We start from the raw sequence: 12500 nt of genomic DNA on the forward strand, positions 1-12500 counted from the left end.
GAATCGTGTTTTAAATTTACAAATTAGATTTGCACATTTATAAATCGTGTTTTAAATTTACAAATTAGATTTGCACATTTATAAATCGGTTTTAAATTTACGAATTAGATTTGCACATTTATGAATCGTGTTTTAAATTTACAAATTAGATTTGCACATTTATAAATCGTGTTTTAAATTTACAAATTAGATTTGCACATTTATAAATCGTGTTTTAAATTTACGAATTAGATTTGCACATTTATGAATCGTGTTTTAAATTTACGAATTAGATTTGCACATTTATGAATCGTGTTTTAAATTTACAAATTAGATTTGCACATTTATAAATCGTGTTTTAAATTTACAAATTAGATTTGCACATTTATAAATCGTGTTTTAAATTTACGAATTAGATTTGCACATTTATAAATCGTGTTTTAAATTTACAAATTAGATTTGCAAATTTATAAATCGTGTTTTAAATTTACGAATTAGATTTGCACATTTATAAATCGTGTTTTAAATTTACGAATTAGATTTGCACATTTATAAATCGTGTTTTAAATTTACAAATTAGATTTGCACATTTATAAATCGTGTTTTAAATTTACAAATTAGATTTGCAAATTTATAAATCGTGTTTTAAATTTACGAATTAGATTTGCACATTTATAAATCGTGTTTTAAATTTACGAATTAGATTTGCACATTTATAAATCGTGTTTTAAATTTACGAATTAGATTTGCACATTTATGAATCGTGTTTTAAATTTACAAATTAGATTTGCAAATTTATAAATCGTGTTTTAAATTTACGAATTAGATTTGCACATTTATAAATCGTGTTTTAAATTTACGAATTAGATTTGCACATTTATAAATCGTGTTTTAAATTTACGAATTAGATTTGCACATTTATAAATCGTGTTTTAAATTTACGAATTAGATTTACACATTTATGAATCGTGTTTTAAATTTACAAATTAGATTTGCAAATTTATAAATCGTGTTTTAAATTTACGAATTAGATTTGCACATTTATAAATCGTGTTTTAAATTTACAAATTAGATTTGCACATTTATAAATCGTGTTTTAAATTTACGAATTAGATTTGCACATTTATTAATCGTGTTTTAAATTTACGAATTAGATTTGCACATTTATAAATCGTGTTTTAAATTTACGAATTAGATTTGCACATTTATAAATCGTGTTTTAAATTTACGAATTAGATTTGCACATTTATAAATCGTGTTTTAAATTTACGAATTAGATTTGCACATTTATAAATCGTGTTTTAAATTTACGAATTAGATTTGCACATTTATAAATCGTGTTTCAAAATTACAAATTAGATTTGCACATTTATAAATCGTGTTTTAAATTTACGAATTAGATTTGCACATTTATAAATCGTGTTTTAAATTTACGAATTAGATTTGCACATTTATGAATCGTGTTTTAAATTTACAAATTAGATTTGCAAATTTATAAATCGTGTTTTAAATTTACGAATTAGATTTGCACATTTATAAATCGTGTTTTAAATTTACGAATTAGATTTGCACATTTATAAATCGTGTTTTAAATTTACGAATTAGATTTGCACATTTATAAATCGTGTTTTAAATTTACGAATTAGATTTGCAAATTTATAAATCGTGTTTTAAATTTACGAATTAGATTTGCACATTTATAAATCGTGTTTTAAATTTACGAATTAGATTTGCACATTTATAAATCGTGTTTTTAAATTTACGAATTAGATTTGCACATTTATAAATCGTGTTTTAAATTTACGAATTAGATTTGCACATTTATAAATCGTGTTTTAAATTTACGAATTAGATTTGCACATTTATAAATCGTGTTTTAAATTTACGAATTAGATTTGCACATTTATAAATCGTGTTTTAAATTTACGAATTAGATTTGCACATTTATGAATCGTGTTTTAAATTTACGAATTAGATTTGCACATTTATGAATCGTGTTTTAAATTTACAAATTAGATTTGCAAATTTATAAATCGTGTTTTAAATTTACGAATTAGATTTGCACATTTATAAATCGTGTTTTAAATTTACTAATTAGATTTGCACATTTATGAATCGTGTTTTAAATTTACGAATTAGATTTGCACATTTATAAATCGTGTTTTAAATTTACTAATTAGATTTGCACATTTATAAATCGTGTTTTAAATTTACGAATTAGATTTGCACATTTATAAATCGTGTTTTAAATTTACGAATTAGATTTGCACATTTATGAATCGTGTTTTAAATTTACGAATTAGATTTGCACATTTATAAATCGTGTTTTAAATTTACAAATTGTGTTTTGAATTTTTACGAATTGGATTTGCTAATCAACTCATTTCATCTTCTTTTAAATAATCTACACGTTTTTTTCTTGTAATTATTATAATGTTTAGAGAGATTGTTTGTTTTTATTCCTTCTTTTTCTGTCATTTATTTCTCATTTCCTGATTATTTTATTAATGTGATGATGTTGATAGATTACATAGTATATACATTCACAATGCTTTGGCAATACTGTACAAAATGCCATGCCAATAAAGCAACCTGAACTTAGTTAGAGAGAAGCAGATTTTAGTGGGTGCACGTGGCTCCTGAATGGCATAAAAGAGAAGTCGTGGATTTTTTATTTATTTCAACCATTTTTTACTTTAACCCATTGAAAAGAAAAAGTTTAAAACAGATAATAATAAAAATAGTGTTAAAAGTATAGTTACGTTTTGTTTGTTGCATATAGTTAATTATTTATGTGCTGTGGGTAAAAGGTGTGTTTCAATCCAGCCACCACCGCAAGTATATTTCAACCCTGTGGGAAGCACTGAACTGTAACGCAGTTCCTAGAGAAACGGAATATTAAATGAGTAAACAGTGGGCGTGGCTTGTTTTTTCTACTACGAGCTCATTGGATGTAGTAAAGTAGGAATTTCATTCAGAAAGATCTGGAAAAGGGTTTGGGGGGAGTTACTACAACCTAACAGACTCCTCCTCCTGCTCACCATTTCTGCTTGTTGTCAAAACTGACAGCTGAAGGGGCGTGGTTATGTTAGCTTCGCCCAAACAAACAGGAAGTGCATGTTCAGATTTTAGTTTTAGATTAAAAGGGTTTTTTTTCTTAACGACATGCACAGGTGAATTGTTCACCACAATGTATGCATGTCCAATTTAAATATGCTTGCCTCTGATGCCTAGCAACTTCCTGCTAACAAAAACATCCCTTTCTGCTGTCAAAAACGTAACATGTCCTTCAAAACAGCATGCTTGGTGCCACGTAAAAGCCTTCTCCTGTTGCTTGTGAAAGTAAAAAATAAAACATGAGGCATAGACATTCGCGGGTGGTCAAATGTTAGTATAACTATATATTTATAGTCTGTATTTCTAAAAAGGTCCTATTTTTTGGGTGATGAGTTAATTAAATAGGATGGCAGATTTTTAAATGTTAATTTTAATATCTCAATAAAAGCTCTGATATGTAAATATGATGTGACTATGACATCCTTTATGACAACGGTCAGAATCACCGCTATGCTAATTCTAGTAGTTAAACAATTCTGGTAGTTCCAGTGTTAACACTCTGTACTCGTTGGTTATCCTTCTTGTTCTGTGGTCATTTGCTAAGTTAAGACAAGCTCTCTCTCTCTCTGTCTCTCTGTCTCTCTCTCTGTGTCTCTCTCTCTCTCTCTCTCTGTCTCTCTCTCTCATCAGATTAAAACCATCCTGAGTGGCTTCATCATCCGCGGGTACCTGGGCAAGTGGACTCTGATGATCAAGACCATCACTCTGGTTCTGGCCGTTGCGTCGGGGCTCAGTCTGGGGAAGGAGGGTCCACTGGTTCACGTGGCCTGCTGCTGCGGGAACATCTTCTCATATCTCTTCCCCAAATACAGCAAGAACGAGGCCAAGAAACGAGAGGTTGGACCGCACACATCTGGGCTTGTTTATAAAACATTTGATCTTACCGTTAAAGGGACAGCTCACTCAAAAATGACAATTGTGTCATCATTTACTCATTGTTTAAAACCTTAATGATTTATGACTTGAGTTTGTTTGTTTTTTGACATGTTTATGTAAGGTTATCAGGATGAATGCACAATGTGCTTCCAGAAATATAATCAGAGGCAGGTTTTACAAAGAATGTGCCATGAGTAGGCCCACAGGCCCATATCACCCGCATTTCGTTGCCTTGTACTTGTACATGTGTGATGACAATAAATTGAATCTAATCCAAATCTAATCTAAATGGAATCTGTGCGCAGAATTTCTGCAGATTTTCAGCCCATCATTGATTCTGTTTATTTACTTGTGTTACGTAGCGGATGCACCTCGCTACGCACATAAGGTTAAGGATGACCGCTGTTAAAAGAGGTCACCCGGAGTCCCCGTTCCTGTTCCCCAAGCACTCACACACAGGCCAAGTTGCGAAAAAGGGGAAACAAATTTATTAAACAAAAATTTCAGTATAAGAACCAGGGAACAAAACGGCCAAAACAATAAACAAAACAAGGCACGCTACCTAATATTACATTTCTTACCTAAAACCGAAAATAAAGTTCGGTAAATGAAAAACAATTCTGACCTCCATAACTATCCATTAAACAGGAGAAAACTGGACAAGAAAAAGGGGCCTTCCCTTAGATCATTCAGCAGCAAGTAAACATTTAGCCACAGCTAACACAGAATACCGTCCTAGTACCGTATTTAACAGAGTATCTCACCAGATGACTTTGGAAAAAGGTTTCAGACAGAAAGAGATCACTGCCACACAGAGAACTTAGAGCGATCTGCTCACACACACAACAGCGAGGGGAAACAGGAAGAGAACTCGATGAAGAGCGCAAACGGCACGCTTTTATAACTGGCGCCGCCTCTCTCACAGCTGCACCTGATCTCCGCTCATGTGGAGAGAGAGAAAAAGAGACAGAGGATACAACACACACAGGAACAATACACACTAGCATTGTCAAAATAATGTTACTCAATATGTAACAACTTGTGTAAATGTGTGTACATTTATATTTATGCAGTTTTTTTATTATTATTTCCAGTAATATTATTGACTAAAATAAAAAATATTCATCTGATTTATTTATAATATAGTTTATAAAGTAATATTTTCTGTCTTTTACTAGATATATTATATGAGAGACTTGCTTTGTTTACCAAATAAAGTGGATCTAATTGGATTTGCATTGTAAACATTAAATAAAAGTTAAAAAGGTAATACTTTTTATTTCATATATTAAGGTTTTAGTTATGATACACAATCATTCAGCATAATCTGCAGATTTTTAACACAATTCTGCGCAGAAATAGCAAAAAATGTCCGCAGATTCTGTCTGGCCTGTTGACCTTATTCTTCAATGCGGAAGTGCGCGCGTTTTTGCGATTGTTTTAGAACTTCCAATTCAGCTACCTATAGGAGAAATGACTAGGAATAATAAACGGCAGAAAACGGTCACACTTCTTACTCTACAAACAAGTGTTTGCATTGCAATACAGACAAAGTAGAATAATATAATAAGAAAATATCAGTTTGCAACACCAAGCAGCAAAACGAGCTGTTTTTAACGTCTAAAAATGAATGGAAGTGAATGAGACCGGAAGTTTCGAGCCAAAATGATTCAAATGGCTGTGCCCACTCGTACGCGGAGAATAAGGTGAATAGTCCAAATGTACTACAAAAGCAAATCCTAAACATTAACATCAACTAGGTTAATGATTCATTTACCAAATAAATAAATATAAAGATTTTTGAAGAGCAATATGATAATAAAAAGTATTCAATTCAATTCACCTTTATTTGTATAGCGCTTATACAATGTAGATTGTGTCAAAGCAGCTTCACATAAAAGGTCACAGTAAATAGGAACAGTGTAGTTCAGTTTGTAGTGTTTAGTTCAGTTCAGTTGAGCTCAGTTCAGTGTGGTTTAATAATCACTACTGAGAGTCCAAACACTGAAGAGCAAATCCAACGATGCGCAGCTCTACAGATCCCGAACCATGCAAGCCAGAGGCGACAGCGGAGAGGGAAAAAAACTTCACTAAATGGCGAAAGTGAAGAAAAAAAAAAGTAATAATAATCATTAGAAATAAAATAAATAGATGGAGATACGGAAAAAGGCAAACACCCTACCGTCTATAATTACTAATACTGGTGACTAAATAGTGACAAAGCCTCTGGAGAAGCACATAAAGCAAAATAATATACGTTTTTCAGACAACAGCACAATCCTATAATAGAGACATGTCATGAGTTGAGATTTGAGTTGAGATTATGATAGGAGTTTTTATTCTGTTAATCTTTGTTAAACTCAAATGAAGATATTTTGAAGAAAGCTGAAAACTTGGAACCATTGACTTCCATAGTATTTTTATTTTTTTCTACTATGGGGTTACAAGTAGGGATGCACGATATATCGGCGGCCATGTCGTTATCGGCTGATAAATGCTATTTTTATGGTTATCGTTATCGGTCAGATGTTATATTTAGGCCGATAGATCACGTAATTGTACAGAACTGCCTGCCTCGCGCATGCGTGGGTGGAACTTGTTCAGACTTGTCCAGTGCACTATAATAGAGCTTTCCTCACATTGTTTATTCCTTCCAAGTCCGTCCTTTCCTTGTGTGGTATTGTTCTGCGTTAATAACTAAGTAACCGTATTCCTTATCATTGTAGATGTGTTTGATAGAGTGTCATTGTGTAGTTCTGTTTAAATCGCCTCAGGAAAAATATTACATGTGTAAACATCACAGCAGCGATGCACATGTTGTTGATGTAAGATTATATTCAGTTTGATCGGCATATTTATAATGATTATAACGAGCGCTCATGATGGCTATTCCCACGGGCGCACACACATAGTGAGCCGACAGAGCCGCTCCTCACAGCAGCACCGGGGAGAGGTGCGTCAGACACTGAATCTAGCATAGCGGTTCTCAACCCTCCGACTCATTCTGTCTTTATATTCTGCTCTGTGTTTGTCATGAAGTCAACTGTGCTCAATGCTCAGGTGTTGTATCAAAATCTGACTTTCGAGGACAAATCTGACTCCGCTTCGTCACACAGCGCCTTCAGTTAGTTTCAAACTCACAGCAGTTTATCATAAACCTTTCATCGATAATTTTTCCCGCAATTGACAGCAAGAACCAACGTAGAAGCGTTGTCTGATTGACAAGCAGCCCCCACATGTGTTGAAAAGAATCTAAAACGCCAAATAGGATGAATTTATGCCGCATTTTCTAAAGTAATACTGTCTGTATTTAGCTGTTCGCTTGTATGGTGGCTCTGAACACCTCTTAAAATGCGTTTTTTGGACATTGTACAGTACATTTGTACATATGTACATTACTGTAACATGTGTTATTCAAGAACATTTGAGCAAGTTTCAGTTCTTAGTTCTTTATACTTGTTTGTTAATTAAGTGCCATTTTGTTCTTTAAACAATTATTTTAAAAAATTGATTTATTTTTAAATGTAAAAATGATTATTTTGCATGTTAATTTGCTATAAGAAAAGGAAATCATTTATTTTTGGCATGCTGTAAAGTCATGAATATAGGTCTATATAATCACCTTGCGATTTTGAAATTATAGCTTTTTTTTGCTTGGAGAAGCCTGTAAGAGCCATACATTGTAAATTGGCGTTTGGCCACAAGGTGTCAGTACCAGACTATATAACTGTGGCTGAGGAGGAGAGGGCGTTGGTAGGAAGCACACAGTTTTTGACCGTAACGTAACGTAATGAAACGTAACTCAACGTAACAACTTAAGGTAACAGAGAAGTGTGCATATAGATTAAGGAAAAGTGATGAAGTAATTCTGTTGATTGGAAAATAAAGACGTTTTTATTTGCATCTAATTTGCCTACGGACTCTACCAACAATAGCGGCAATTGGAAAGCCGCTACAAAGGCTATTCAGTTCATAAGATCAGTTCAGACTTTTCAGAAGTTTTTAAAATAAATTCAGCTGTGTACTGTATAAAAATATAACCTTTTGAAATATTTATAATTATCGGCTATCGGCCTCCAAATCTTAAGAGTTATCGGTGATCGATATCGGCCCAAAAATCCTAATCCAAGTTTTCAGCTTTCTTCAAAATATCTTCGTTTAGGTTCAGCAGAATACAGAAACTCATAAAGGTTTAGAACTACTTGCAAAATACATTTGGGTGAACTATCACTTTAAGAGTTCTCTTAAGTAGCAGAAAGTTTTAAGCGAAGTGTTTTCTCTTAAAAACTCTACAGCTCTACAAAGCCGTTGAAAGAAACATTGCTATGGATGACATCATTGTGCTTATTAACTATGCACACAGTGATTGGCTGATGGAGAGGGGGAGGAGTCTGTTGGAGATTTGTTGATGAAATCTCCGTAGTGTGCAATATTATGCTGCCATATTCACATATAAAGGTTTCAGGATAAAAATATTTACACGTTTTTAAATGTAAGCCAAGTTTTGAATTGCATTTGAAAAAGTGTTTTTTGCCTTTAATGTTTTAGACTCTTAAAGGAACATGCAACTTTTTTGGAAATAGGCTTATTTTAAAAGTGAAAAAACTAAAAGCTAAAAATGCTCCCGCAGACCCAGAGATCTTATTGGATGAATGGATTTAAAAATGGTAAAACCCAACTGTTTATGAGTGCGGTAAAATCTATCTAGAGTCTTATTTCCCAAACAAAAAAGTGTAGTGTTTCTTTCAAGGCCAAAATGACACCCATTATTTAGATTTTTTTTCTACATTGGCCGGGTTGTGAGCTACTTTTATTTGTAAGATGTTTTGTGATTGCAGTTTCAGAGAGTAAATGTGTGTTTTTGTATCAGAGATGAGAGTTTGTGTGTCTGTTTGTCAGGTTCTGTCGGCGGCGTCGGCTGCTGGTGTTTCTGTGGCTTTCGGGGCTCCGATTGGAGGAGTTTTGTTCAGTCTGGAGGAGGTGAGACTGCATTCAGTATTTATGTTCAATACACACTTTCTGAAATTCAGTGTTTTTGTTATATTTGTAACGAAGAAACATTTATAATCAATTTTATTTTAATTTATACTTTAATTGCACCTGTCCTGCAAATTAGAATAACAGAAACTGTATAAAAGCATACAAACACTTATACAGTTATACTATACATTAGAGCTGCACAATATATCATTTGAGCATCGATATCTCAGTGTTCGCATCCGCAATAGGCACATTGCAATATAGAATTTATATAATTTATGCTAAAACATGATTTTCTTTCTTAGAATTTGTGTCTTGTTTCTGGTCCAACTTTCTACATTTCAAAGCAAAAACAAGATCATTTCACTTACCCCACTGGCAGACCATTTAGCTTGTTTTAGGAAAAAACTCTTCTCACTGTGAAAACCAAACAATATTTATACTTGCTCTAAGAATTTCTTGATATTGGTACAAGAAACGAGACAAAACAAAGTAAGAAAAGCATTTTTGCATTGTGCATCCTACTGCACCCAACCTGGTCTGAGCTAGGATCAACCCGCCCATTCTTTGTATGTCAGTCAGTTGCTCTAACAAGGAGTCTAAAGACCATGAGCTCTAGCGTCCGTCGCTAGAGCACCTTTAGAGGTCAGATGAGTAAGGTTTACCTGCATAGCACTTCGCTAGCTGGCCACCGTTACACTCACCCCCCTAAACCTCACTCTCATCCCAGACGAGCCCCTACGTGTAATCCACTGGTCCTACTGCACAAAACCCGGTCTGAGCTGGGATCGAACCGGCGATTCTTTGTATGGGAATCGTACAAGGAGGCTAAAGACCATGGCCTCTAGCATCTGTCTCTAGAGCAATTTAGAGGTCAGAGGAGTGAGGTTTACCTGCATAGCACTTCACTAGCTGGCCTTCGTTACACTCACTCCCATCCCAGATGAGCCCCCACGTGTAACCCACTGGTCGTACTGCACCCAAACAGGTCTGAGCAAGGATCGAACCTGCGATTCTTTGATTGGGAGTTAGTTGCTCTAGCAAGGAGGTTATAGACTATGGTCTCTAGCATCTGTCGCTAGAGCGTCTTTAGAGGTCAGAGAAGTAAGGTTTACCTGCATAGCACTTCGCTAGCTGGCCACCGTTACGCTCACCCCCCTAAACCTCACTCCCATCCCAGATGAGCCCCCACGTGTAACCCACTGGTCCCACTGCACCCAACCCGGTCTAAGCTGGGACCGAATCGGCGATTCTTTGTATGAGAGTTGGTTGTTCTAGCAAGGAGGCTAAAGACCATGGCCTCTAGTGTATGTCATTAGGGCACCTTTTGAGATCAGAGGAGTGACGTCTACCTGCATAGCACTTCACTAGCTGGTCTCCGTTTCGCTCACTCCCATCCCGGACGAGCCCCCACGTGTAACTGGTCCTACTGCACCCAACCCAGTCTGAGCTGGGATCGAACCCTCGATTCTTTGTATGAGAGTTGGTTGCTCTAGCAAGGAGGTTATAGACCATGGTCTATAGCATCTGTCGCTAGAGCATCTTTAGAGATCAGAGGAGTGAGGTTTACCTGCATAGCTCTTTGCTAGCTGGCCTCTGTTACAATCCCAATATCAGATCGTGCCGCCCTACCACGCAAATCTATAAATTTCTCCTTTCTGGCTGATATTTCAATGGAGGAATTTCTGTAGAAGCACAGCTCAGGCATGTCTCCTCGTCGGTTAGTAACGCCAAACCTTATTGCACAACAATTATCCGGCTTTTTGGCTAAAAAAAGAGAGAAATCGATGGCCTGTGACTTGACGGTCAGCGGGAGAGTAATGTTTTGCCCACCAGAGGGACGTTCTCTTAATGGTGTGACAACAACATGTGAAAATGATCAATTGAAGTGAATCAAGTGTGAACGCACAGCAAGATGGCCTGAATATGTGTGTGTGTGTGTGTGTGTGTGTGTGTGTGTGTGTGTGTGTGTGTGTTTCAGGTGAGTTATTACTTCCCTCTGAAGACTCTGTGGCGATCGTTTTTCGCTGCTCTGGTGGCTGCGTTTGTGCTGCGCTCCATCAACCCGTTCGGCAACAGTCGTCTGGTGTTGTTTTACGTGGAGTATCACACGCCCTGGTACCTGTTCGAGCTCTTCCCCTTCATCCTGCTGGGGGTCTTCGGAGGATTATGGGGCGCGTTCTTCATTCGGGCAAACATCGCCTGGTGTCGCAGACGCAAGTCCACTCGCTTCGGTGAGTACAGCACACTTAAATACACATGCGTTGTTTTTGGTAGTTGTTAGCGTTTATTAATTAATTAATTTCATATACAAAATTAGTCTTAATCAAAGCTGGGCTAATAAGAGATATTATATCGAATCGCAATAAAATATAGACTTTGGACTTTTTTACTCTAAATTGATCTAAGAGCCAATCACACGGCAGAAACATGCAACAATAGGAATCTAGAAATGTGTTGATATCAGAGACGTACCAAATTTTCTGCCACCAATAATTTATCCGCTGAAAATGTGTCATGCCATTTAATGGACTCTCTAATTTTGGTGGCTTCAGTCATGTTGGGGACTCTTTTAAATCAGAAAGCATTAACAACTTATATCGAAATATATCAGACCCCCTAGTTTTTCGCGATTCCGCGATCGCTAAATCCAAGTCGCAAATTTTAGCGATTCTACGTTTTAATTAATCGCAAAATAATCGCATAAGTGTAAATAATCTCCTAAAACATAGAATTCCAAACTGTATAATTAAAATATATTTATTTCAGTTTGCAATTAATTGTTTAACGTGACTTATAGACGTTGCATACGCAGCGCATGTGATGTATTTGAGTGTCTCTCAAAAAATGACGTCTCATTTCATTACATCTAATGGGGGGCGGGCGGAGTTTTCAGCTTGTGCAGTAAGCAGACGCAGATGAAGCGCGAGTGATTCACATGTAATCATAGCAAAGGTGAGATATAGACATCTTGTTGCGCGAATTGGACGTTTTTGCGTTTGACGCGCTTCAGACTGCAAAAGAAAGTTGAAGCAATGAAGCAGACCGGTGGAGATGAAATTGGTTCGAGGGTGACGTCCGCTGGACGTGACCGTATTGCAGGACATTATTTGTGCTTTACGGCTGGTATTATGATGCGCGTCAAATCCATCAATTATTTCGTTTAATGTTTTCCCTGCAGTTACTAGAGATAATGCTTCCCTGCCGTTGAAGAGTTTTACGGCAATCTGTGTTTTAGGTTTGTGACCTAAATGAGCGTGACATGATGTCAGATGCTCCAGGGGAGTGAAATCTGAGAAAGATCAGCAGATTAAAATAAGAGTTCAACAACTTTGGCGCATAAATATTTATGTTCATATTCTTTTTGCTTATTGTAATGCTGTTTTTAAAATGTGTTTGTGTGTGTGTCTGTGCATGCGCATACTGTGTGTCTGTCTGTCTCTGTATGTGTGCACCTGCTTGTGTGCCTGTGTGCATGCATGTGTGTGTATATTTGCATTTCACATATATGTCCTGTGTGTATATATGTGTGTGTCCGTGTACATGTG

At 35.8% G+C, this 12500-nt stretch overlaps 1 protein-coding gene across 5 annotated transcripts in view; it reads left to right on the forward strand.

The window, feature by feature from the left end:
- Positions 1-12500, forward strand: part of clcn3 (chloride channel 3) — a 97963-nt gene that overhangs the window by 59127 nt on the left and 26336 nt on the right. For all 5 annotated transcript variants that reach the window (XM_056460974.1, XM_056460977.1, XM_056460978.1 and 2 more), the window contains 3 exons: positions 3727-3933; positions 8872-8952; positions 10934-11186. In XM_056460974.1, coding sequence (XP_056316949.1) covers positions 3727-3933; positions 8872-8952; positions 10934-11186 — 541 coding nt within the window. The remainder of the gene's footprint in view (positions 1-3726; positions 3934-8871; positions 8953-10933; positions 11187-12500) is intronic.

Source organism: Danio aesculapii, chromosome 7, assembly GCF_903798145.1.
Source record: "Danio aesculapii chromosome 7, fDanAes4.1, whole genome shotgun sequence".
Classification (NCBI taxonomy): domain Eukaryota; kingdom Metazoa; phylum Chordata; class Actinopteri; order Cypriniformes; family Danionidae; genus Danio; species Danio aesculapii.